Below are 26,400 nucleotides of genomic sequence, written 5' to 3'. Positions count from 1 at the left end.
TTGGAAATTGACACAGCGGGAGAGTGCAGTTGTGAACCTCTCAATATCCTCCCTTGTGTGTGCGTTGCACATGAAGTCACTCGTAGCCTGTGAAAAGAAATATAAGAAAATATATAGTGTATGGAGAAACAAAGTGAACAATAAGATGCATACAACCCAAACTTGTACGTAATGAAGATTTGCCACAAACCTGCATGAGTTGGGTGGCACTGCTGGGGGTCTAATTGCATTCACATGAAAGCCAGATTTCAACAAACTCCTGTTCAATAAAGAGAAGCAAAGTTAGATGCAAATGTAGAATGATTTCAATATTAGACAAACAGCAACAGAGATAGGAAACATAACTGGCTGGCTCGCATGCATACTGCATAACCTTCTCTTCAGTTCCTACGTTAAGAGATATTATGTGACTACTTATGGGGATTCCGGTAAGAGCACGAAAGTCTTTTACCCGATCCCAGATTGCCCTTCTACGCCATGTTTCCTTTCGATCTTAGCTCAACGTTCATTACATTACTCCAGTACAAAACTAAGCTTAACATATATAAACATTGCTGTGAACAGTATCACAGCTTGGTATAAGTTGTGAATGGAAGCTTATTGTTGGTTTGAATGTTTCCATATCTTCATCTTCTCTCCAAGAAGGGTGAGAAATCTTTCTGCTATAGAACAAATGAGTGGAACACATGATCGAAACTGTTCCGGGAGAATCCTATGCAGAACAGAATCAAAATTTGTTTGAATCTGGTGAAAGATGAAAATGTTAGAGAATTTGTTCATCAATCTAACTTATTAGTTCCCTGCAGAAAGATGGAAAGATGGAGAGATGAAAGATGAATCTGGTGCTTGCAAATTAGACGATTATGACTTTATGATAGAGGGGACATGCTGGACTTTGTGATGGTCTTCCCCTTGCAGCCTATCTATGAATCTTCTTGGCATCCCTTTGAACACCAACTCATGAAATTAAAATTTAGTTTAAGACTGACTAAATTGGTGGAGTTGGGTTTCTTTCCAACTACCAACATGTATGTCTGATAGAGTCTGGAGATTTTGGAGGGTGTCAATTCGCAACTTGTCAGTAAACAGATGAACATACAAGTAAAGATGGAGTAAGCTTTTCATCTTCCATAACACATTAGGTGCAATCTCCCCTAATCAATAGCATAATTGAAGGACAATATCTTTTTTATTCATACATGAGCCCACTCTTATTTTTTCTGGTAAAAGGCCCAATCTTATTTCACAACAAGTAATAAACCTGTAATGCATGCCACATCATTTGGATCCAAATTTGGGACACAAATTTAGGATCCTAGCATTATTCTTATCTGTTATTTGCAACACCTTCTTAATTTTTACAGTTATGAACTAATGGGATTTAAAAGAATCAAATCCTAGAGCCTTGCATATGATCCATTTGAGCCAAGAATGCCAATTTCTTGAAAATTGACACAGCGGGAGAGTGCACTTGTGAACCTCTCAATATCTTCCCTTGTGTGCATTGCGCATAAAGTCACTCGTAGCCTGGGAAAAAAAATGCAACTAGAAATGTAAAGTGCATAGAGAAACACAAAGTGAACATGTAAATATGCTATACAACCCAACCCAAACTTGTAAATATGCTATAGCAGAATGGAAAAAGTGTAATGAAGATTTGCCCAAACCTGCATGAGTTGGGTGGCACTGCTGGGGGTCTGATTGGTGTCACATGAAAACCAGATTTCAACAAACTCCTGTTCAATGATGATAAGCAAAGTTAGATGCAATTGTAGAATGATTTTGATATCAGACAAACAGAAATAGAGATAGTGAAACAGGACTGGCTGGCTTGCAGAGCCTTCTCTTCGCTTCCTACGATAAGAGATATTATGGGACTATTTATGGGGATTCCAGTAAGAGCACGAAAGTCTTTCACCCGATCCCAGATTGCCCTTCTACGCCATGTTTCCTTTCTTGCCACAATAAGAGCAGCTGCAATGTTATATTAGTATTGTTAACAACAGAAAGTACCAGACCAGAGTAAGAGGGGCTGAGAAGCTTCTATAATAAAAAGTGACACATGTTTTAGAAGGGATTACATTCAACTAAAACCACCATCAACAAACAAATTTATATAATTTACCATGGGTAGCAGCAGCAATTGGTATCGGTGTAGCAGTTGAAAACATAAAAGAGCGACCCCTTGATTGTATGAGTTGCTTCCACCTTTTGCTGTTTATATTGAAATCAGAAAATGGCTCAGCTAAATTTCATAATTTTTCACATACAAAGAGATGAAACATGCAAGAATCCAACAATCCAAAAGAATTAAGCTTTAAAACCAATTGCCAGGCTTTCCTCCTTATTAGCACATTTCAGACAAATTTAGTAATTCAGGAATAGTTCATACATTTTCATTTTACATTTGCTACGACTATAAGCCCAACATTCACAATTTCACTTAAAAGAAAGCATGAATAATTGCCTGCATGCAATGAATCCGCCATGGCAACCTGCAGCCTTGCTCAATGTGCCAATACATATGTCAACATCTCTTTCGCAATGGAATTCCTCAGCCACTCCACCGCCATTTGTGCCACAAACAAATGTTCCATGAGCCTGAATCAAAGTAGATTTTCTTTTTGTAACGAATATATTTTTTTTTAACAATAAGACTTTATATAACTAATATCAGAAGAAAATGAAAACAGGAGCCACTTTTTCCAGTAATATAGAAAAATTCAATCAAACAGGACTGGTGGATTTCCAAGTTTAACTAGAGAATTCATCAGTAATACAATGAAAATCTGAAATACAGACCTTTTTACTTATAATTTTATTTTTTCATTCTTTGGCTTTCCAGTAATACCATGGAATTTACTGAAAAGGGTCAGCATTAATCCCCAGTGAGTACCATGTGTACAAAGAACAGGCTTAAAAAGCTTTCGCAAGTTTTTTACTGTACAATAACTCAAGAGGACTTACATCATCAATAACTAACAGGAAGTCATGCTCCTGGCGTAGCTTCACAAGCTCAACCATTGGTGCAAAGTCTCCATCCATACTAAACAAGCTGTAGTGAAAGACAAATGCAGGTAATAAGAAAGTAAACAAGATAAAATCAAATTGAAACACTTTATAAAAAGATGAAATTGATTCCAACTCACACTTGATGGTATAGAAAGAAGCTTTTAAATATAGAATCACTTACGTATCAGTCACAACAACTTTCTTCCTCATTGTGCAACTCGACCTGTCAAAGCAGAGATGCATTGCTAAGCTATGGCACAATAAAGTATATATCCAATAAGAAAAGGCACACAAAGATTTAAAACAAAAGTTTAAGACTTACAACATTGCATTAAGGTGAGTCATGTCACAATGTCTATAGATGAATATCTCTACAGATTTTTGTCGTTCAGCAAGACGAATACCATCAACAATGGACGCATGGTTAAGTGCGTCAGAAAAAATGGCAATCTTTTCATTTCCAGCAGCCAAGAGAGAGCCAAGATTTCCCAAAGCTACCATGAAGGCCATATTGGCTGCAAATCCTGTAGGACAAAGTAGGCAATCCTAGTGGACAAAAATAAACAAGATTGCATCAGTTTTCGGCTAAAACACCTAAAAGTAGTCAAATAAATCAGAAAAACAGAATCAAACGCTTTAGACCTCCAAAAAACCACACAATTATGTCCAAGGGTTTCAATTAAAAAACTTTAAGTTTTGTAATCGAAATTCAGACAGTCACACCCAATTGAAAAAGGGCAATGACTGATGTTTACTGCATTGGCCCTTAACACCATGGCTAATTAACAGCAAGCAAAGATTGACAAAGTCCACGTAGAGAAGTGAAAGCAGTAGTAAATATCATATAAACAGAGTTAAAAAGCAGCTTATACCTCTTTCTTCTTTAATTCTGCCAAGCATGACTCCAGTCTTCTATGGTAATCGGTATATCCACAGATTAAAGCAGAACCCCTTGGGCCCATTCCATGTTCTTGGGCTGCCTGGTTGAATATGAACTCTTATTACATGGTTTCAAAACATGCTAAAGTTAAAGATATTATTTTTAAGAAAGTAGTCTCATAAAGAGAACCTTAGCAGCAGCTTTTCCAACAGTGGGATGTGAACCCAAGCCCAAATAATCATTCCCAGAGAATAAAAGTAGCTTCTTGAACTTCTGGGTACCTTCCTCATCTCCTACAAATCCCAGAAACGCAATTGTAAGTTTTAAACTGAGAAAATTCTACAAACCCAATTGGGAAATGGAACATTACCGCAACTGGGAACGACATTGAGCCATTTCCGAAACGTGGATTCAGAAATGTGAACTTCCACAGAGGATCGGTCCCAGGGCTGCATTTCATCCAACACTTCGAGTTCATCCTCGATGGGTTTTTGGGCTTCTTGTGGCCCAATGTCGAGATATATGGGATTGAGAGACACGATGAGGAGTTTGAGATGTTTGAGTTTTTCGAGAGCCTCTTCGACCCAGTAATCCCACGACAACCTCATCATCTCCATTTTGAGGGGTAGATGGACTGTTGTTGGACAGTTGAACAATTCACGACCTTATAATGCTTCAGCTCCAACCTTTACTATAATGCATGAAAATATTGGTGTATGTCGGCGAGCCTCAAATATCGGTATGTGTCATTGTCTGCAAAATATTAGTATATGTCAGCAGGACATCCGTATACGTAAACTTAGAAAAAGCTTGTTGTGGTGCTTCTATGATTGACTCATTGTCAACTTACTACACTATTTCACAATGCGGTTTTGTATTCCTCTGTTAACATCATAAGAAAGCCAAGGAAATAACTTCAACCGCTTCTTCATACAACTAATAAGCAAAGACAAAATCAATAATAAGAACAATGTATATTTCCTAAATTTCAAGCTTAAGTTCTTAATTATAACAAATTTCCTAAACACACGTCAATTCAATGATGACAGGAAACCGTCTCGAATAAATTTCCTAAACAATGTCTTTAAATTTCCTAAACACACGTCATTACTGCTAATTCAGAACTAATGAGCCAAAACTTTGTTCATGGAAATGTGAGAAAAATTGCTTATTAATCTCTTTCACCTATTCAGATTTAAAAAAAAAAAAAAGAATCTTTTTGATCTAGAGTTTATGTACATACCATAAAATCACACGGTGATTGACATCTCGTCCAATCTTTTTGCAACAGCAATGATGACTGGTTAAAGGGTTTCTTGGTTGATTTGGTTAAAGGGCAAATGGTAGAGGCTGAATTATGGGGTTTGCTTAAGGGTTTAGGGATAGTTAGGGACTCTGGTTGGCACCCCATTAAAGTTGAGTTGGTTTCCATTATCGTAGCCTGTGGCCCTGTGGAGGACAACCACCCTCTCTTCAATTTGATGTCTGGTTTTGCTCAGCTTTGAGTTTAATCATTCAATTGCAGGGATGTTGGTTATTGAGAATGTGGATCACTAAACTAATCAGTAATCTAGATTATATGAAAATATTTCTGTATACTTAAAGATCATTATTTACAAATGTACCCAAGAAAGATCCTTATTTACAAAATGGGCACACTTGCATTTTAATGCCCTTAAACTTGACTAGCAAGTACTGCATAAAGAAGATGCAGATCTACCAGCATTTATCAAATAGAAGAATGTATGTAAAACCCATTTGAATTTTATTGCATATAATATTAGCTCTCATTCATATCTGATGCTTGTTTCTGTTGGACATAGTCACATAATGTTGGAGGCTTGAAGTGCTAGTCAACAGCTTTCTCATTAAGAAACTAAGGCTCTAAAACATAGGCATAACAGAATTTGACAAAGTACAGATGACCAGCACATTTTCCCTCATTCCTGCCTGTTGCTGCCAAATCTGCTCAGAAATTAATAAAATTCAAACCCTCCCGCCCCATTGACTTTCTGCAAACAACCCAAAAAACTATTCCTCCCAACAACACCCAAACTGTTTGTCAAACCTATGTATTAACTCCATTGAGCCCTTATTGGGTCTCTTTTTTTTTATGTGTCATACTTGACAACTGTAAATTTGTCCTGGACTATTGGCATACCTCAACTTTTTTATTATACCATAGATTTTCCCTTGTATATTGTATAATTCTCATCTTAATGCCTAGTCTCATATTGCTGCAGATCTGCATCAGCTAGTACTTGCTTCATTAGATTTTCTTTTTTGGAGAGAGAGAGAGAGCTAAGAAATATTCATCAACTTGGCTGACATATCTCAACAATTAATTATAATGCCTGTATGCATATATATACTAATGTATGTATGTATGTATGTATTTATGCATCTGTCTCTTCACCAAAGCCCAACTAGCTATATAAACCTAAACCCAACTGAACAAAGTAACAAACTAACTCTATTTTTCTAGATTAATAGATAATGTCCAAGTCTAAGACTTCTGTAGAGCTTCCTGTCCTTGACATCTCACAGAAATTAAGCTCATCTTTGCTCTCTTCCCTCTCTGTAGCCTGCAAAGAATGGGGTTTCTTCCACATTAAAAATCATGGAGTATCCAAAGATCTCTACAAGAAAATCTATTCCCTCTCAAATCAGCTGTTCAGCCTTCCTCTACAGTCAAAGCTCAAGGCAGGCCCATCATCAGAAATTAAAACTTACACTCCTCATTTCATTGCTTCCCCTTTCTTTGAGAGTCTCCGAGTGTCTGGACCGGACTTCATTGGTTCTGCACAGAATTCAGCCAAAGTTCTTCTCAATCAGCAGAGTTCAGAATTCAGGTAAAAAGCATATTGTCATTCTATATGACTTGCAATTACTAAAACAGCATAAATATATCATATTATTCTTATTACAAGTATTAATTTGATATATACTTAGGCAGCTATTTGAAACAGAATGGAGCTTGTTTCTGGTATTTAAATGTTTGTTGGTTTGTTTCTACTTCCAGTGAGATACTAAAAGAGTATGGAAGCAAAATGACTGAGCTATCAAAGAGAATAACAGAAGTTGTACTCATGAGCTTGGGAGAAGACTTTGTGAAGAAATTTTCTGATTCAGAGTTTAGAAACTGTCATGGTTATTTGAGAATAATCAACTACTCACCCCCACAGACTGTGTTAGAGCAAGAAGTTGAAGGGCTTGGCATGCACACTGACATGAGCTGCATAACAATCGTTTATCAAGACGAAATCGGGGGACTTCAAGTGAGATCCAAGGAAGGGAAATGGATGGACATAGAACCATGTGATGAAACTCTTGTGGTGAACATAGGGGACTTGATGCAAGCATGGAGCAATGGGAAGTTAAGGTCATCTGAGCACAGAGTTGTTTTGAAACAATGTGTTAATAGATTCTCACTGGCTTTCTTTTGGTGCTTTGAAGATGAAAAAGTGATTTGTGCCCCAAATGAAGTGGTAGGAGAAGGAAATCTGAGGGTTTATAAGCCATTTCTTTGTGCAGATTATTTGAAATTTAGAGAGAGCAATGAGGAAGGGAAGTTTGAGAAAGTTGGCTTCACTGTAAAAGAATTTGCTGGAAACACAGCATGAAAAATTGTTGAAAATTAGCAGACGAATATTTGTTGATTGTTTATTCTTTCTTTCATCAGAGTGGTTGCCATAAAAGCTAATTAGGTATTGAAAAAACCTTGGCCTTGGGTTTATTATTGATTTGGTTCTGAAAACTTGTTGGTCCAAAAATTTATATTCGTGTGCTTATGATGAACTATAATATTCATTTGGAATTGGTATCTAGTAAATTTCTTTTTCACTTTTCTCTTAATCATTTCTTGCTCTAGAGTAGCTCATCTAAACCTGACATAATTGAAATCAGAAACATTTAACACAAAAAGCAATTGGCATCATTCTTTTAAATAAATTGAAAAGAATTATGATGAAATAACAGTTAAAATCGAATCATATTAGCTAGTGTGCCATTTGTGCTTTGCCACAACCAATTATAGTCAAACACTAAAAAACTCATCTGGTTTAAAAATAAACTAATGCTCTCAGTTGGTGCACGTTTGGAGGCATCTAGAGCCCACACAAGTCAAGTTAACACATCTCTATAAGCATCAAAGCACCTGCAACATTACATTTCAACCAAATAAACTTAAAAATAGTACCCTCTCTTTTGTGTATAGATAAGTATGTGAAGAGTACGTACTCATGCATTGAAGAATATTCTCTTATAAACAAATTAACATATTATAATAAACTCATAATCTTGTTATCCAAATTAGCAATCTGACAATACATGTTAAACTGTTTTAAGAAAATAATTTGTTATGCATTTTTGCTGAACATTGTATGATATACAAATAGATTTAATGGTAAAAATATGTATACTCCAATAGTGAAAAGTGAACTCGTTAAGATCCAAATGTTTAAATTGTATTTGTATATCATAAATATGATAGAAATACTAAATTACCGTCCCTCTCTTGGTAATTCTATTGTAACGGAATTTAACTTCAGTCAACTCTTTAATTCGTTTTCATTTCCATACATAAAAGTTTAACCAAACAACAAGTCTTGATGGAATGGAAAACAAATGTCCATTTCCATTCCTTATCTGGATTCCAGCCAAACATAAATGGCCTTAATTATTGTTGTTAAATTGTGACCTACATAAGAAAATGAAGTTCCATCTTACATGATATAAAAGAAACAACATTCATCGGGCCGGGCCGACCTTGGTCCGCTCCGTTACCAACTACACCAACAGTCCTTCACTTCTTGGGCTGAGCCTTGGTAATTAGTTTTCTCTTATTTACAATGGGCTTTTTCGTCATATAAACGCTTCGATGCGCGTCGTCCCGCTCTCGTTTACCAAACTAAACTTTCGTCTTCGAGCACGCATATCTGAACTCTCGCTGTGGCACTCGAAACCTCGAAGCTTCTCCAATCTCAATCCATGGAAGCTCGCCAATCAAACCCCAACCCTCCTCCAATCGAATCCCTAGATCCTCAACCCCCTTCTTTTGCCCCTCCTTCCGAAAACATAGCCTCCGACGACCACACCCCTCCTCCCCCTCCAGAAACCCTAGTCTCAGATTACAAGGACCCGTCTCCACCACCCACTCAAGCCCTAGCTTCCGATGCCCAAAACCTCTCCCAAAATCCCCAGACCCCTACTGAAAATGGAAATTCTAATTCGACCGATGCCAACAAGCAGATTGCTCTCAGGCCTGATATCCAAAAGCCACTGTTGTCGGAGAATGGATTGACCAACACCCACAGTGGTACCGACAGGGATTGCTCGGGCGGGGAGGAGGAGACGACGAGCAGGCGCCGCCGCCGCAGCCGGTGGGACCCTCAGCCTGAGACAGACAACCAGAGCGGTGGCGGCGAGACGGGTAGCGGCACACGGAAGAGGAAGTCGCGGTGGGCCGATGAGGAACCAAAGCCGGTGATTCAGCTTCCGGATTTCATGGGAGGTATTGAATTTGATCCAGAAATTCAAGCTTTGAATAGTAGACTTCTTGAGATTAGTCGAATGCTGTCTTCGGGTTTGCCTTTAGATGATCGTCCTGAAGGGGCCAGGTCGCCTTCACCGGAACCTATATATGATAATATGGGAATTAGGATTAATACTAGAGAGTTCCGTGCGCGTGAGAGGTTGAACAAAGAGAGGCAGGAAATTATTGCTCAGATTATCAAAAGGAACCCTGCGTTTAAGCCTCCGGCGGATTACAGGCCTCCCAAGCTTCAGAAGAAGCTTTACATACCGATGAAAGAATACCCGGGCTACAATTTTATCGGACTGATCATTGGACCGAGGGGTAATACCCAGAAGAGGATGGAGAAAGAAACTGGTGCAAAAATTGTCATTAGGGGTAAAGGGTCGGTGAAAGAGGGCAGGTTGCAACAGAAGAGGGATTTGAAACCGGACCCTTCTGAGAATGAAGACTTGCATGTTTTGGTTGAGGCGGATACACAAGATGCTCTTGATGCTGCGGCTGGAATGGTGGAGAAGCTCTTGCAGCCTGTGGATGAGGTGTTGAATGAGCATAAGAGGCAGCAGCTTAGGGAACTTGCGGCCTTGAATGGGACAATCAGGGATGAGGAGTATTGTAGGTTGTGTGGTGAGCCGGGGCATCGACAGTTTGCATGCCCATCACGAACATCGACTTTTAAGAGCGATGTTCTCTGTAAGATATGCGGTGATGGTGGGCATCCAACTATTGATTGCCCCGTGAAGGGTACAACTGGGAAGAAAATGGACGATGAGTATCAGAACTTCTTGGCTGAGTTAGGTGGGACAGTTCCTGAATCAGTGACTAAGCAAACCACTACATTGGCTCTTGGCGCAGGCAGCACAGGAAGCAATCCTCCTTGGGTTAACAGTGCTGGGAGTGCTAGCAGTGCAGCTCATCCAGGCTTGGGCTCAACCGGAGTCAAGCCTATCAAGGAATATGATGACACAAATTTGTACATCGGATACTTGCCACCTACGCTTGACGATGATGGTTTGATCCGATTGTTTTCACCTTTTGGAGATATTGTGATGGCCAAAGTTATTAAGGACCGTGTTACTAGCCTGAGTAAAGGTTATGGTTTTGTGAAGTATGCTGACGTTCAAATGGCTAATAATGCTATTGCAAGCATGAATGGTTATCGCTTAGAGGGGCGAACAATTGCTGTCAGAGTTGCTGGCAAGCCTCCACAACCTGCTGTGCCTCCTGGACCTCCGGCGTCGGCAATGCCTACATACCCCATTATGAGCCAGCCTGTCGGTGCCTATCCATCCCAGCAATTTACTCCAGGTGGTCCTCTTGGGAATGCGCCACCTACTAGCTATGGGGGTACTCCTGTTCCATGGGGACCCCCGGTTCCCCCTCCATATGCTCCTTATGCTCCGCCACCTCCTCCTCCTCCTCCTGGTTCAACCATGTACCCTCCTCCCATGCAAGGCCAACCTATGGGTGCTTACGGTGCACGGTACCCTCCATCCATGCAGACAGGTCCCCCTGGTGCACTACCTCAGCCGCCGACTTCAAGTGAAGCCCAACAAAGTTATCCTCCTCCAGGAGTGCAATCTGAAAACAGTAGCTCTACACAATCTATGCCGACTAATATATATGGGAGCTCTTTAGCAGCAATGCCACCAAATGGCCAACATTCTTATCCTGCATCTTCATATGGTTACTCATCTTACTACAATGCAGTTCCACCACCTCATCCTCCCCCTGGACCTGTACATGGCTCAACTGCAGACCAATCGCAGAGCATTGGCAATGTCCCTTGGGCCACAAATACTCCGGTTCCCCCTCCTGCTTCTTCTGCAGAGAAGACCTATGGTGCAGATGCAGAGTATGAGAAGTTCATGGCAGAGATGAAATGATATGGTCCCTCAGTATTACTTCAAGTTGATAGGTACACACTGCACATTTTTTGCTTCATTCCATGTTATACATGTTATGTTTTGGTCTCTTTTGGATGCTTAATTGTTGCTTTGCTCATACATTTGATCCCTTTGGAGTGGACGGGTCATTCATTTAGTTGCATGTACAGTGGTCTCAAATTTCTGCAATTTCTACAACTCCAGTCTAACGTGCAGTTTGAGCAGCATTCAGTGATCCTTTAGTTAAACAGAGCAATGTTTGGAGACATATGAGTTGATCATTTTTTCTCTCCCATGAAAGCCTCCTAAACATGTGTATTGAGTTTTACCCTTGTGTTATATTGTTATGCTGAAAATTGGGATGTTTTGAAAAGTTTGTGTCTGATGTAAATTTTTTGAGAAAGTACTACAGTTACATATGGTTAGTTGTAGGTGTCTATTTGAGCTTCTCTCTTTGACTTTTATTTTTTAAAGGCAAAGCAGCAGAAGCCACTGTACAAGTGCTATGACAGTATGCAATGCTATTGAATTCTAGGATTTTGTATGTATATGTATATGCATATATATTTTACAAAAATATGAGCATATGTCCATAAAGTCTGTACAAACAAATATTTATCCCTTTAAAGAGAGACTTTTATACATTGGACTCGGAAGGATTTTTTTAACACCCTCAGTCTCTCCCTTCTCCCTCTGCCTATGTGAGGGGTTTGGGTTGGGTGAATGATGTGTATTGTCTTTCGATTAACTTAATAATTTTTCACTTATTTTTATTTTACACCGGGACTTTCACTTGGTCTTTTGCATATATGAAGGTTGTTTACGGAAAACTGATGATCATGCCATCATTGTAAGTATGTGATCCCCCAAAGAAGTTCTGGATATCTGTCCTGGCTCTAGTACAACTTTTCATATAGTTCTGATTTTGTTAAATAATGGCACCCAAAATGCTTGATTTATTCTTTTGCGGACAGAAACTAACATGAGCCTCCCTGGCTGGAAATGAAGAAAGCGTTAATAATGATTACTTTTTTTTTGGGTGCATTGCTTCTTTCTTATGTAATTGAATCACCATGAAAAGCCTTGTTATGCAGGGATGGCCTTAAAGACGCATGGCTAGGATTATATTTATAGTTTCCATTCTTATTCTTGGAGGAAGCACAATTTTAATTTTCTCCATTCTCAATTCACACACTTACATGAAGTCACTGCATAATTCGTTATTATCTTGCTTTTATAGTAATTGACACTTCTCCATTGCCATTATGTAAAATTTTGACAGGACTGATGTTTCTTGGAGCTCTAATGAACCTGATTTCTTACCTCTTGCCATGACTTTGTTGGAAGTTTGGGACTCACATCTTTAACCTTGCTGTAATGTTATGACCTTTGCAGAGACTTGGGCTGGAACTTCAGTTGATTGGTCTCGTGTTGGAGATTCCACCTGAAACTATATGATTCATATTTTTTGGGTGCTTATGTTGGACGTAATTTTGTTATATTTCTGGTTTCTTATTCCTCCTATAAATAGTTACTAATGTCTCATTTTTCAAGCTCTGGGTTTTTTTTTTTCTGGGGGGTCAGATTTCAAGCTTTGTCTGGACGTCCAATATTTGTTACTGATGTTTTTTGATGTTATATTGACTTGGTGGGTTAGTTGACTAGTTTGTTTGCTTGCCCTAACTTTTTTTCTCTCTAGTTTTGATTGTAATCCAATTTTTACCTTGAGGACCCTAAGTTTTTCCAACCATCATGGTGCTGAAGCTGCTTCAATGATGCATTTATCATTCCTTTTTAAAAGGTAATCATGCCTTACAACTTGAGGCATTCTTGGTATGCATTCTTATGTTTTTCTTATATTAATTGTGTTTCCATATAATACAATGGGATTTTGATGTCCTTTTCCAGTTTTTGTTTCGCAGGTAAAAGAATTCATACATATATTGGCAATCACTTGTTTTGAATTGTTATAATTTTGGCACTCTGTCTATGGTTTGCCTCTATTAATTTTACATTTGTGTTGACATCTTCTTAGAAAAACTAAGTCCTGATTATAGCGGAAATTATGAGATTTTGAGTGTGTTACTGTGATTTGTTAAAGTATAAAGTGATTCATTTAAGTGAGCTCTCATATGGTACAAGTTATTGCCATTAGAAGGAGAAGGCTTAGGCGAGAATGAATTTTGTTGGTTTGGGGATGAATAATGGCGAGCAAAGTAATTGGTAGTAGTAGTTTATTTAATGCAATATATGATATTCTGAGCTAATAGTAGAGCACTAAGGGGTTGGATTGACACACCTAGCTGTCAGATTTGAGTTTCTAAATGCAAGGGTACACTGGGTTTGGAGAGAGTTGTTGACCATGACCAACATAAGTAACTTATAATCCAGAGACGATTTTCTTGGCAGAATGAAAAGCAGAATTTGTGTTCTCATGTACTCAAGGAGAAAAATCAATCATGTGCCTTTAAGGCCATCCCTACATCAGAAAATGCACTTTAATCCTTGCATATTTTTGCTTTATTATGTGGAATTTAATTCTACTTTAGCTGAATGTAATGCAGGAGGTATTGATCCATTTAGTACTATCATGCATCCTAAAATAATAGGGGTAGTCTTTATTGAAATTATAAATTCTAGTTTTTTTTTTTTTTTTTTTTATTTAAGATGAATTTTGGATATTTGGATTGCTAACTAATCTTTCCTTAGGGTTTTGTGGCTTTTCCCATGTTTCTGTGGGGTTTTTCTTGGAGAAATTGATATGAGCATGGTTTGTTGTTGGTTTTGACTTGTCTTCCTATGTTATCTGCACTTAGGCCACCAGTGCTCCTTTTACTACTGATTAAAAGCTATGAATACCTTCCCATCTCTTTATATTCATGGCTTTCTGCATTCTTTTGGCTTCAGTTTGACCAATTACTTGTGTGTGTTTGTCTGTGTATTGTTTTCAAGCAGTTTATTGAAGAATCTCCAGAATACCACTAAAATTAGGAATTTACATGCTAATGATATCTGTGGAACTTATGAACATACCCACGATTGGCAGAATTTTTTGATCCCTGACTTCCATAGCCTCTTTAGTTGGGTTGTGTAGAAGGGAGTGAGAATAAAGTTGTATTCTTTAGTCATTTGGCAAGTCGTTTTGCTGGTAATTGGGTATATCACTATGCTATCCATTATGTTGTAGCTACCTCATCTCCATCAATGGTGAATTACTAACCCTGTCTGCAGATGAGAATTCACATTACTCGGACTTGGCAATTTTTCAGGTTGAGTGATGTATTGAAGTTCAGTTGATCTACTCAATGTGAGCACAGTAGTAGCCTTTCCTTTCTAGGGTAGTGGGTACTTAATTATCAAATTTCTGCAAGATGGTTGCTGTTTCGGACCCTCATGGATGGAGCCACTAGATACTAGTCATAGGGTTCTTTTGTGTTCAATCATCTAGGGGGTAGTGTGCTTCATTGGGCTCTGATTTGTGAAAGAGGAAAAGAAAAATTGGGACTTCTTAGAATCATGTTTCTCTTCTAGCTGGCTTTGGGCATCCGATGAGCAGCAGGCCAATTGTGAATTTTGTATGGAGGTGCTGTACAATTACACCAATATTAACCAGTTTCTAACGGTTCTGGCTTCATGATTAACTTTTACTAGTAGTACATTCAAGCCACATTTTGTTGTATCATGCCATGCATTTAAACTGGCTTCTTTCTATTTTGAGTCTTTGACTGACCTCATTCTTGAGGTACATAATCCATCTGCGTCTGGTATGCATGGTTTGCCAGAATAGACTGAGATTGGATCTTAGTAATAATCTTAAGTTTTAATTTAGTGCCTCTCAAGTGTTTACGAACTTCTGACCAACGGGTGGTTGGTTTGAAGTGAAGACTAGATCCTTGGAATTTAGTGCCTCTAGATTTACTCTTTGGGCCTCTTGATTGAGAACTAGATCCTCGGATAGTGTAGTCGTTTTGTACGTTTGTGGTTTTTTTTTTTTTTTTTAATTGAAATTCTATTTTTTACTATATAGTAATGGAGAATTTATAATTTTATGTTTCATACGTTTGTGGTATTTTTAAAAAAATTGAAAATTTATTTTTTACTATATAGTAATGGAGAAAATATAATTTTATTCGTTACTATTATATGTAATCTGCGCTATAATATTTAAAGTTGATATCAGCGAGGTCTTTTGTTTTGAGGCAATGAAAAACGGAAAAGGAAATTAACAATTCAGCTGCAATTGTATCACAGATTCAAACTAACCGGTCAATTTGAGATAGAGATACAATTCGGGATTTGTTACTACAAATTAGAATTAACCATTTACAAAAAATGATGGAAATTTGTGATGATTTCAATCCATTTCTCCACCACCCTCTCTCAACACTGGGTTAAGCTCTCTCGACGCTTGGGTTAAGCTCATTATTTGGAAATATGCATTTGGTTTTCCGACTCCATTTGAAAATCATACGTGAAGCAAGAATTTGGTCATGACTGATTCTAACCTGACAACATTTCAAGCTGATGGAACATAACAAATCCGCCAGAAATCAACAAGATGCATGTAAATGTAATACCTCATTCTGATATGTTGTGTTTGGATTTGAACTTGGTGCTTGCACATACAAACTTCCTCGCAATCTTTTAATTTTTTAAAGCTGCATAGGAACTCTATAAATACAACATTACTGGGAGACGAAACTCTCTAGCTTTTCCCCAATGAAAGTTGCAAAAGGGACTTGGGAATTTGAGGACCTATACCTCCACGATCCTAGTTGACATCATATATAAATATATATATTTCTCTGATACCAAAAAATTCTTTAGATGGACAATGTATACAAAGGGTTTAGGGAGACGAGAAATTCTAATAAATAGCTAGATAGGTATTTTTAAGAAATTAGACCTCAAATTATATGGAAGCAAATCGTAGACCTAACGGACCACTTGACTAATTCTCTGAGTAATGACGTAATTCTATTAATATGGACCTAATTATTGGCTTTATATTATCTAATTTTCCCATATTCACTTTTGCTAAACATAATTTAAAACTTGGTTATGGATTTGGTTAATGAAATTTGTATTTTTGTCCTTACATTATGCAGTCTTTATTTTTTATTTTTCCTAGAAACAAGGTTAAGTACATTAATTCGTAACCCTAGATAAAGAACGCTAAATAGTCTAGGTGGGTGGTATGTTTCTTTGCTGCGTAGCGGTCCTCAGTTCGAAACTCACAGCTTTTACTTTTCTCAATTTTCGTGTTTTTTTTCTTCTTCTTCTTCGATCAAAAAGCCATGGATAAAGACGAGTCGTCTGTTCCTCGCAGAAAGGTAACAACTAGCTCTTTCTCTCTGAATATTGTTAATAATATTGTTCAATTTTACCACAATTTCATCTCAGATCTGATTTCTTTTTAAATCTTGCTCTGTTTCTTTTCAGGTCAGGTTTCTACCCAAAGCCCCTCGCAGAAAGCTCAAACCCACTGTGCCCCCAACGTATTTCTCTAAAATTGTTCCTTCAAATCCCAGTTCATTTGATTTTTTTCATAACATTACATGAATTTATTTTTAAACATATATTTTTTAATATTTTGTGTTGGGAATGAATGCAGTGAGGTTGATGATGATGGTGAAGAAGCTGTTCAGGCCCAGGCTCTGCTACGTCAGTTCAATGTAAAATATACATTTTTCTTTCTTTATTAGACATTTTCTTTGATTTTAATTTTCTATGCTTTAACAATTTCTTGGTGTGTTTGGCACTTTGGCCACATGATTATTTATTCATTTATATTATATTTTTAGCTGTTTAATTAAAATGCAATTATTTTTTAAAATGTTATGTCTATTCTTGTTGTTATACACTTATACTTATACATAGTTTTTGACTTTTAAAAGAATAAAAATAAGGCCGTGTTTGGTTGCTAAGAAAGGGCTGGCATTTGGCAGGGTGACAGTCTACTGTTTTGGGTGATGTTTGGTTACGTTTTCAAGAATGGGTCTACAATCTATTCTGCAATAATATGGTTTTTTATTTTGGTGATAACAATAATATGGTTTTTCTTTTTCTTTTTCTTTTTCTTTTTCTTTTTGTTTTAGTAAGTGTACCTGTACTTTTTTTCCTTTCTTTTTTGGTTACTTTTGATTGTCATGGAACTTTCAAAATGTGCTAGCTCACTTCCAATAACTCATTTGTAGCATTACAAAGGGTAAAAAGAAATCACCTTCCTCCTGAATAACATAACACTAATCAACCTCCTTCACCATGTATATAACCAATATGTGCAGCTGAATGTGATTGGGACTGGATTTTTAAATTGTGACCTAGAGGTGACTCTTACTTTTTGAATGTATATATTTTGCATTGGAAAATGTCTGACTAGAATGTGATATTAGTCTTATCCTCTTTCAACTATATATGTATTGAGGCAGATCATTGATTTTTGTTCCTGCATTTACAGCAGAATCTTGGGAGACGGGGACCAAGAGTTGAAAAAAAATGTAATATATCACAACTTTTGCTTTCATATTGTTAACTTGATATATAATCCATCATCTTCAGTCTTTAACACGGTTGCTGATAATTATTAAATTTGGTTTGATATTATAAGTTATGAATAGTTGTTCTCTGCTTGTTAAGTTGTGAAAAGTCTTTTGCCCTTGTACTGTGCAATTCAGTCAGAGGTGGAGAATTGTATGCCTAAAAATTAACTCCCATATCATATTGTAGAAGTAGTTATCTCTAAGAACTGATAAGAGTTACCTACAAGAATTTAAAGGATAGCATGGACTTGCTGAATAAGATTTGACAGTTTTTATAGGAATAAGAAATGGTTTTGATGGGGCTGATTAGCTCAGCAGAATGTATATTACAAATCCAAATGACTCAACTTAAGGAATGTGAAATATTTTAACAGCTTCCTTTAGATTGATATATCTGCTTTCCATTCATGTTTGCTGTTCAATCTGCAGCTTCAGTGCAAGTTGCATTTGGTCCTGGAGATGCATCCTCAGCTTCCATAAGGACATATGGGACTCCCAAGGATGGTAATCGTGGTCAAAGCAGCAGCTTAGGACTGAAAGGCTCTGATGATGAGCAAATTCTTTCCACTTTGCCTTCGGCTGCCAATGAAGCTGGAACTGATGTATCTATGGAAGATGCTACTGATGCATCAACTCGAAAAGCCAAGAAAAAATATATAGAATGTTGGGTAAGAACCCTCTCATGTAACTCTCTCTTTCTCTCTCTGAAATGCTCTAAGTGTCTGGCTTCCCTGATTCTGCTGCAGGATTACCAACACACGTACTATCCTACTATTCTTCCTCTGAGGAAGCCCTACTCTGGAAACCCAGGTATTCTTTTAGATGCATTTTGGACCTTTTTTCTATGCACTTGGCTCAAATCTACTCTAATGTTTACGATTTGCTTGTTTTGCTTTTAGAAGTTCTTAATAAGAAGGAATTTGGAGCAGATGCTGAAAGAGAGTACGATGAGAGTACTATAAATCCTGCTTCAGAACTTGGGCTGCTGGTGGGTAATAGTTTAGTAATAATAGTTTAGTAAACCTCTCTTCTTTATAAAATAATAGTGTTAAAACACTTAACAGAGTGATGTGTCTGATGGGATGTTACCAAAAACTGGTAATTGGTGACAGGAGGAAAATGCGAAAGAGAAGATGCTCCTTGTTCAGCTTCCTTCTACTCTGCCATTGGGCAAACGATCAACTACTGCAAAGGGAAAAGAGAAAGTTGGAAGCTCAACATCATTGGAGAGCATAGGTGCTCCAAAGAAGAACTGTGGTTTGGAAGAGTTATCAGAGGGATATATGGGGAAGATGCTGGTGTACAAGAGTGGAGCAATCAAGTTGAAGCTAGGAGATGTCCTCTATGATGTGAGTGATAACCTATTAACTTGCATTAAACTAAAACAAAAGCACAAGATATGCAGATATAGGCATAAATAGGCACAGTCAGAGATGCATACACCACTCAATATACCCCTGGAGTAAGGGCCAAACACTGATGAAAAATAAAGGGTCTTTATCATTTGAATATACATGAAAATGAAACTCAGTTGTAGTACATAGGTCTGATAGTAATTTACTGAAGGGTGCATGTTGGGTATTTATGGATTACTTCCATGATGTTTCAGCTGCATATCATGCTTTCTTCTGAAGAGATTTAATTCATCATATGCTTCAGTGTTCCAGAATCCAATGAAACAAATATCAGCAGTTTAATCTTCTCTGTCATCAATGTTCCATTTACTTACCCACCTGCATTTTCTGTTACCTAATCCATAAAATGACTTCATACCATCTACCCAGCACAAATGACTTTTTCATGGATTTTCAGTTTTTCACCCTTTTCAATTATTGGCTACAGTGAAAATTTGACAAGAAGATAATATTCCTTTCTGTGTTTATGATATGTGCAGGTTTCACCTGGTTCAGATTGTACATTTGCTCAAGATGTTGCAGTAGTCAACACTGCAGAGAAAAAATGTTGTGTTCTTGGAGAGCTGATCACCCAGCGAGCTGTTGTAACTCCTAATGTGGATTCCCTCCTAAATGTGGTTAATTTGGACTAAATGCAACGATCTTACCAAATATACATAGAGGTGTAGTGTAGTGGAAGAATTGTGCATATGAGAAACCTGGTATTGAGATATGTGTAAAGGAAAGTCTTAAGAGTAAATATGCTTCTAGAATTGCTGACACTGCTCAGGAAATGTAAACAGATGTAGGTGACCTTTGTAGGTAATATTGGATCTGTTATGCCCTTGACAAAAATTTTCTAGTGAAAGAGGAGATTATTCTCTTCCAGTGGTAATTACAATTTTTTTTAACTAAATTGGTTTCAATGTTGCTATATGGCAATGCTTTCCTTGTCTGTGTTATTTCTGCTCTGAGGGCTATCTACATTGATCATGCTTTATTCAGTCCTTTATCCAATGAAAAATAGTTGGCTGAATGGCCTCAATGTCTAGCCTTCACCTTTTTCCAAGGAAAGTTTGTTTATTGCTTCCAATATTGGCTGCAATCTCTAATATCTTATTGCAGAGCACGAAAACAAACTTGCAACTTCTAAGGCCACCATCCAATTACCCCGTTTTTGGTCTTATGCAAGTACCCAAAGCCTACGAGTCACTTTCTTGGCAGTGAAAGAGTTGACTGTTATTCATCCACATATTCAAGTATTCAACAAAAAACAGCTAACATTCCATAAATCCCCATATTGCAGGCAACCTGCTAACTCCAATGTATCAACTTTGGAAGTTCATAACAAAGCATAATTTTTAAATACAAGATGTGTTACAATGCATTGGAGTGGAAAACTTCAACAACAAGTCATCCAATGGGGTTGTACCACCTGTCATATCGTCAGATTAGGTCAAGCCGATCGAGTAACCACCACAACCAAGAGGACCACAACCGAAAGCATGAACGATGTTCTCAGCTTATCCTCAAAGAGATTACTGGCTTCTGCTTTTGCCTTTTCACTGCTAGGAGGTTGAAATAAGTCATCCAGGAGCTTTGTGATTTTCTCAATCGCTTCCATGACTTTTGCCTTTGTGTTTTGAAAGATCCACATAATAATATTTGTTGCTTTATTATTATCATCAGAATTCTCATGTGGACTCTGGGGGCTATTGTCTTCAGCTGCACATAAATGAAAATTCATGTCCAAACCATTATTAGTCATGTGTGCATTCATTGAGATTGTGAGTATTGATAAGGTATTTTATCTCCCAAGTCCCAACTATTAGTTTTCAGCTTAGCTAAATGGGAAGCCTAAAATTACATATGATATCTTCATGTACTGCAAATTTTGAATCCTCCTGTGTATCTTCAACATGAACAATTTTCATGTTAAAAAGTAAAACCTGATTTCTGTTTCTTGCTTTAAGCTATAAACTTCATTGTATTTTCAACACGGACTACAAACGAACATATATTCATAAGGAAAGGGGGCGACTAAAACCAGGAATACAACACATAAAAGAGGCATCAACATATTACATAAGCTTATTAAAAAAACCAAAAGATGTTCTGTAACACAGAGTATGATACTTTTGAAACCTTGTTGTAAAGCTAGAATGTCTTCATCAGACAAGTTTACTGTACTATACTCTTTAGTGAAATTCATACCAACCTGCATAATAAGATTCCCTGAGCTCCCGCACCACCTCATTATTCATCACAGCATCCCAAACTGCTCTATCAGATGACAATGAGATCACCATTCTCTACATTATGAGATAATTTCAGAAAATTAATATGATATTCAGCAACACAAAACAGATGATAGAATAATTCATCCTCTGCAGATAGAAAGTCAAAAACAAAAACTACTATATGGAGTGCTTTTGAAAATAACTTTACTCTATTGAACAGAGAGTGATCAGGAAGAAATGAAAAGTCAACAAAGATAAGTAAATTTCATTCTGATTTTTTTGGAAGCACCACATGGAACCTTAATTCTAGTAATACGAGGGTCAACAAAGATAGGGACCTGCACGGATGACTCAGTCTGCAATAAATGGAAAGCATCATAAACTCTGTCAGATTGCAACATATTTGAATTACAAATATAAGCAGAAGGCTCCATCCAATCTGATTCTGACCCAACTGAAGATACCGGGTGCACCAAAGCATAAGCACTTGTAATTTGATCAGCAACATCCCTGTCCAACTCAGAAGCAAATTTATCCCTGATGAGCTGGGACTGGGACTGAGAACGAGGGCTGAAAACCCTATCAATTTAAAACCATTTCATGGTCAAAGAAGGCATTTTTAGCATGAAATGCATGGTCAAGGTAAACCCAACAGTGGAAAAATGCAAAAAATAATAATAAGTACATTTGAGAAAACATTCCAACCAAGTGGTTCATATGTAAAAGCAAGAGGAAGTCAGGAAGAGTATTGAGTGTGAGTTGCTTACTGTTGAAGGGCAGTGACTGCGTTTTGAACTTCGTCCCTGGAAGGAACAGGTCCAAGAACAAAATCATCAAGAAAGCCATGAGCTTTCTCATCATCTTCACTCCCATTCACAGACACCCAATCAAAGTCATCAAAGTGAGGCGAAGAAGGCCAGTTAGGCAAGCCAGAAGTGGCAGATAGAGGAATGTTGTATGAGGCAAAAGGTGAAGAAGTTGAAGAAGGCGAAGACAGAGAGAGGTTATTGGAAGAACTGGGTTTGTGGGTATGCCTAGAAGTGGAGGTAGTGGTGGTGGAGGTGTTAGTGTTAGTACCAGAAGAAGATGAAGAAGAAGAAAGAGGCTCTTGAAGTGGACCACCGCCAGCAACAGTTCTTGTGACAGCGGCTCTACTCACAGACCTGAACATGCTTCCTCCTCCGCCTCCACCTCCCATGCTTTTACCACCGAACATCATTGAGAGTTTCTTCTTTAACTTGTCTCTGAATCTCTGTCTTTCTTTCTAGTTTCTATGTAATCGTAATCTAGAGGTAGATTTTGTGGATTCCTTTGTTTGTCTCTCTCTATCTCTCTCTCTCACTCCTGCTTTGTTGATATTCCCGAGACCATGTATGGATAGGATTAATATAAAATGGTGTGAAGTTCCATCGGCGTCACTCTTCTGCCAAGTATAAATACGCTCTGTCCAAGTTTTTGTTCTTTGTGCAAGTGGCCTCTCCCCTATCACTCTTATGTGTTTATTCAGTTGCTAGGACATACATATTTCTGTTGTTATGTTATAAACTGCAAAAATAAATAAAGAAAAACATTTTTCTATGAAAACCCGACCCAATACGAGCACATAATTTCTTTGGGCACAAAAAAAGGGTTAATTACAAAGATCATCTCAAATTATACTCTGTTCGTATGACTAATCATCTCGGCATAACGATAAGTCACACAAGGCCCAACACCATGCTGCTTGGGCCTAGACCCAAAAGACTAAGCCCTTCCTGGGCTCCTAGCCCATGATCCACTAGGCTCCGGCCTCATGGGCCCCGGCCTCTTAGGTTCCGGCCTCCCAAGCTCAAGCCTCCCGGGCCCCCGGCCCGTGTCAACTCACTCGGATCCTCGAGACCGGTGCCACGTGGCGCTCCTACAGTGCAAGTCACCACAAAGGACACGTGTCGTCACCGGATTGGTTGACACTCTTCCAAAGGTACTATAAAAGAGGTACCTTCTTGTCACAAAAGGACAATTCAATCAATATTATACTATTCACTCACTCTGCTCTCAGATCTCTCTGAACACTGACTTGAGCGTCGGAGGAGCTTTGGCCGGCACCACACCGGTGCCCTTCCCGCTCACTTTTGTGTACCTGTGCAGGGTGCTCTGGATATCATTCTCTCTCATTACTCACCAGTCAGACCCATCCGACCCGTTCCTGCCCCACTTCGACGTGTCATCCACTCAGTGGTGGGTCAACGGGCCTACCTGGTTCGACTCGACGTTGACTGCTCTACCATTTTTGGGCATCAACATACTCTATTTGACACTTGTATCCCAAACTAAAATTTTTGACACTTTATTCCCAAATTCAATCTCGATAAACCACTTACCTTTTAAAACTGTTCAAAAAAACAATTTTTATGTTAATTTTGTACATGTGGCGTCATATTGGCACCACGTAGCCTTCTGCCTTAAGGCATTTTTGTATTAATCATCGATTGAAGCTGAAAATAATAAGAAACTGACATTAGGGAGAAGACCACTTGGTGCCAATGTGGCACCATTTGTGCATAACTGACTTATAAATTGATTCTCTATCGGTTTTGAAGTAAAGTGTTTAATGAAATTGAGTTTTGGGTAAAGTTTCAAAAGTTTTAGACTATGGGCAAAGTGTAAAAATGACATAGCTTGGGAGTGTATATGTAATTACACATTTACACCCAAAGAAAATAAGTTCTTTAGAGTTTGGGCTTTATGATGGGCTAACAATCAGCTTTAGGCAGGTCCAATGTTCCCGCTCATGGAGCCCTAACACAATCCAAGATCCAGAACAGGAAGTTGCGGGGTATTTTGGTCATTTGAAAAACCAAAACGAAGATACTCTAAAACCCTAGTTCAGACCAAGAGGCGGAACTTATATACCCCAGCCTCTCAGCCGAAAACAGGAGAGCGAGAGAGGGAGAGAGAGGTTCATAGACAATGGGTACGTTACTTTCTCTAAGTTCTGGTTTCTTTGATCTTTTGTTAACCATGCATTACGCATATTTATCATTATTTTTCATATGATTTTGTCTGAGGAAGTGTCTGATTCGAAATATGGGTCTCTCCATTTTCGATGGTTCTATATTTGAATGGTGAGGTTACTGTTTGGCTGATGAGAAAACTCAGGAAATTTAGGAAAGTGCGAATCCGAAATATTTGAATTTTTTGCTTTACTTTGTTCTATGTGCCCGGTGTGTGTTTCTATGGTGGTATTTGGGTCCTGTTTAATTGGGTTCATAGTTCTGAATGTGTTGTGTTTTGGGGTTTTAATATTCAGGGGCTTACAAGTACGTGTCCGAGATATGGAGGAAGAAGCAGTCTGATGTTATGAGGTTCGTGCAGAGGGTGAGGGTCTGGGAGTACCGCCAGTACCCCTCCATTGTGCGGGTCACTCGTCCTACCCGACCCGACAAGGCTCGCCGCTTGGGTTACAAGGCCAAGCAGGTATATGATGATATTCGTCATCTCTGAGATTGAATTTGATGTAAATTTGCTTGTATATTGCTTGTTTTGTGTATTCCTAAATTTGATGTAAGGCATACTTGTTTTCAAACCCTTGAATGTTATTTAATTATATTTGATTTAGTAAATGTGGTAATTCCATTTTGAGACTGATATGAATAGCTCAGCAGAGATAATTTGTTGTATGAAATGTTTGAGAGTAATTTGAGTGATTCCGGGTCAGTTTGCTATAAAATTTCATTTGGTTAGTGGTTGTTCTTCCTCTCTAGTACTTGTGCTGTTTTAGACTCAGAAGTACAAATGTAAATCGAGAAGTAGGATGGATGACCTATTGATAATGTTATTCTTGCTCCCTTGACCCAATTGATTTCTCCCTGCTGGTGCGTCAAGTTTTGTGACGATGTATTATTCTTTACAGGGGTACGTTGTTTATCGTGTACGTGTTAGGCGTGGTGGACGTAAGAGACCAGTTGCCAAGGGTATTGTATATGGCAAGCCCACAAACCAGGGTGTTACTCAATTGAAATTCCAACGCAGCAAGCGCTCAGTTGCAGAGGAGCGTGCTGGTCGCAAACTGGGTGGTCTTAAGGTTCTCAACTCTTACTGGGTTAATGAGGTATGCATAGCTTCTTAACGTGTCTGCATTTATATATTATTATGTTAATCATAGAAATTAGAAATTAGAAATATTGAATGTGAGTACTCGGACCATGTAATTGTATGCTTGAAACCCTTTGGAGCCATCAAGTAGGTTTGTTATCCATGATATCAGTTAGTCCAACTTTATAATCTGGTAAAATGTTTTCATTGATATTTTAAACCATCTATACATTAATTACATACGTTAGTTTGAGTTTATATGAAAAAATTTGACATGCATAGTTGAGATGTGACCCCATAGTTGTATCTGTCATACCAAGTTGAGTATTTTTTTTCTTTCTGGTTACCAATCATGTTATAATTGAGATGTCTATCACTCTCATCCTTCCAGGATTCAACATACAAATACTTTGAGGTCATCTTGGTTGATGCTAACCACAATGCCATCCGAAATGACCCAAGGATCAACTGGATCTGCAATCCTGTTCACAAGCACAGAGAGCTTCGTGGACTCACTTCTGCTGGAAAGAAATACAGAGGACTGCGTGGAAAGGGACACTTAAACCACAAGGCAAGACCTTCAAGGAGGGCAACCTGGAAGAGGAACAACACCCTTTCTCTTCGACGCTATCGTTGATTGTCTTGACCTTGTTTGTGTTCTTACAACTGTGGTAGTCCACAGTTGTATCTTTGGCTTTAGGTGCTGAAAGAGACGAGTTTCTTTTTAAATTTATATATTTGAACATGGTTAATGTGATTGCGCCTAGGCTGTCAAGTTTTGTTCTCGTTAAACTAGCTTGGGATTTTTCATCCCATAAATGCTTTTCAAGTTGGATTTT

At 38.1% G+C, this 26,400-nt stretch overlaps 6 protein-coding genes across 9 annotated transcripts; 4 read left to right on the top strand and 2 right to left on the bottom strand.

Moving 5' to 3' along the window:
- Positions 1–1,167: 1,167 nt before the first annotated feature.
- LOC147289619 (8-amino-7-oxononanoate synthase-like) lies at positions 1,168–4,541 on the bottom strand. The gene is made up of 11 exons (XM_086237357.1): positions 4,263–4,541; positions 4,082–4,185; positions 3,885–3,992; positions 3,335–3,558; positions 3,194–3,235; positions 2,968–3,055; positions 2,468–2,601; positions 2,126–2,214; positions 1,824–1,974; positions 1,668–1,736; positions 1,168–1,527 (listed from the first exon to the last, which is right to left on the bottom strand). Exons 1-11 carry the CDS (start codon positions 4,507–4,509, stop codon positions 1,398–1,400), a joined length of 1,386 nt encoding a protein of 461 aa, XP_086093483.1. The 5' UTR covers positions 4,510–4,541; the 3' UTR covers positions 1,168–1,397.
- Positions 4,542–6,388: 1,847 nt separating this feature from the next.
- LOC147289618 (2-oxoglutarate (2OG) and Fe(II)-dependent oxygenase superfamily protein) lies at positions 6,389–7,515 on the top strand. Its single transcript, XM_086234857.1, has 2 exons — positions 6,389–6,744; positions 6,915–7,515. The coding sequence occupies exons 1-2, from the start codon at positions 6,389–6,391 to the stop codon at positions 7,513–7,515; spliced, it is 957 nt and encodes a 318-aa protein (XP_086090983.1).
- A 1,291-nt stretch (positions 7,516–8,806) lies between these two features.
- Positions 8,807–12,864, top strand: LOC147289617 (splicing factor-like protein). The gene is made up of 2 exons (XM_086236948.1): positions 8,807–11,343; positions 12,594–12,864. The coding sequence occupies exon 1, from the start codon at positions 8,882–8,884 to the stop codon at positions 11,309–11,311; it is 2,430 nt and encodes an 809-aa protein (XP_086093074.1). The 5' UTR covers positions 8,807–8,881; the 3' UTR covers positions 11,312–11,343; positions 12,594–12,864.
- Positions 12,865–16,532: 3,668 nt separating this feature from the next.
- Positions 16,533–20,379, top strand: LOC147289616 (DNA-directed RNA polymerase III subunit rpc4-like). 4 transcript variants are annotated; one of them, XM_086238056.1, is made up of 9 exons: positions 16,533–16,644; positions 16,754–16,809; positions 16,926–16,986; positions 17,772–17,811; positions 18,283–18,521; positions 18,600–18,663; positions 18,756–18,841; positions 18,966–19,202; positions 19,748–20,379. In XM_086238056.1, exons 1-9 carry the CDS (start codon positions 16,609–16,611, stop codon positions 19,898–19,900), a joined length of 972 nt encoding a protein of 323 aa, XP_086094182.1. In that variant the 5' UTR covers positions 16,533–16,608; the 3' UTR covers positions 19,901–20,379. The 4 variants fall into 4 exon arrangements, with proteins under 4 accessions (XP_086094182.1, XP_086094181.1, XP_086094184.1 ...); XM_086238055.1 differs by having other exon boundaries at positions 18,753–18,841; XM_086238058.1 differs by having other exon boundaries at positions 18,756–18,845; positions 19,748–19,888.
- Positions 20,380–20,509: 130 nt separating this feature from the next.
- On the bottom strand, positions 20,510–22,917 carry LOC147289615 (uncharacterized). The gene is made up of 4 exons (XM_086238054.1): positions 22,255–22,917; positions 21,826–22,066; positions 21,466–21,559; positions 20,510–20,972 (listed from the first exon to the last, which is right to left on the bottom strand). Exons 1-4 carry the CDS (start codon positions 22,704–22,706, stop codon positions 20,704–20,706), a joined length of 1,056 nt encoding a protein of 351 aa, XP_086094180.1. The 5' UTR covers positions 22,707–22,917; the 3' UTR covers positions 20,510–20,703.
- A 1,406-nt stretch (positions 22,918–24,323) lies between these two features.
- LOC147289614 (large ribosomal subunit protein eL15z-like) lies at positions 24,324–26,400 on the top strand. Its single transcript, XM_086236781.1, has 4 exons — positions 24,324–24,440; positions 24,777–24,943; positions 25,380–25,577; positions 25,953–26,400. The coding sequence occupies exons 1-4, from the start codon at positions 24,437–24,439 to the stop codon at positions 26,196–26,198; spliced, it is 615 nt and encodes a 204-aa protein (XP_086092907.1). The 5' UTR covers positions 24,324–24,436; the 3' UTR covers positions 26,199–26,400.

This window comes from Dryas octopetala, chromosome 3 (genome assembly GCF_963921425.1).
Source record: "Dryas octopetala chromosome 3, drDryOcto1.1, whole genome shotgun sequence".
Lineage (NCBI taxonomy): Eukaryota > Viridiplantae > Streptophyta > Magnoliopsida > Rosales > Rosaceae > Dryas > Dryas octopetala.
The sequence above is the reverse complement of the archived record's forward strand: the minus strand, read 5'-3'. Positions and strand labels throughout refer to the sequence as shown.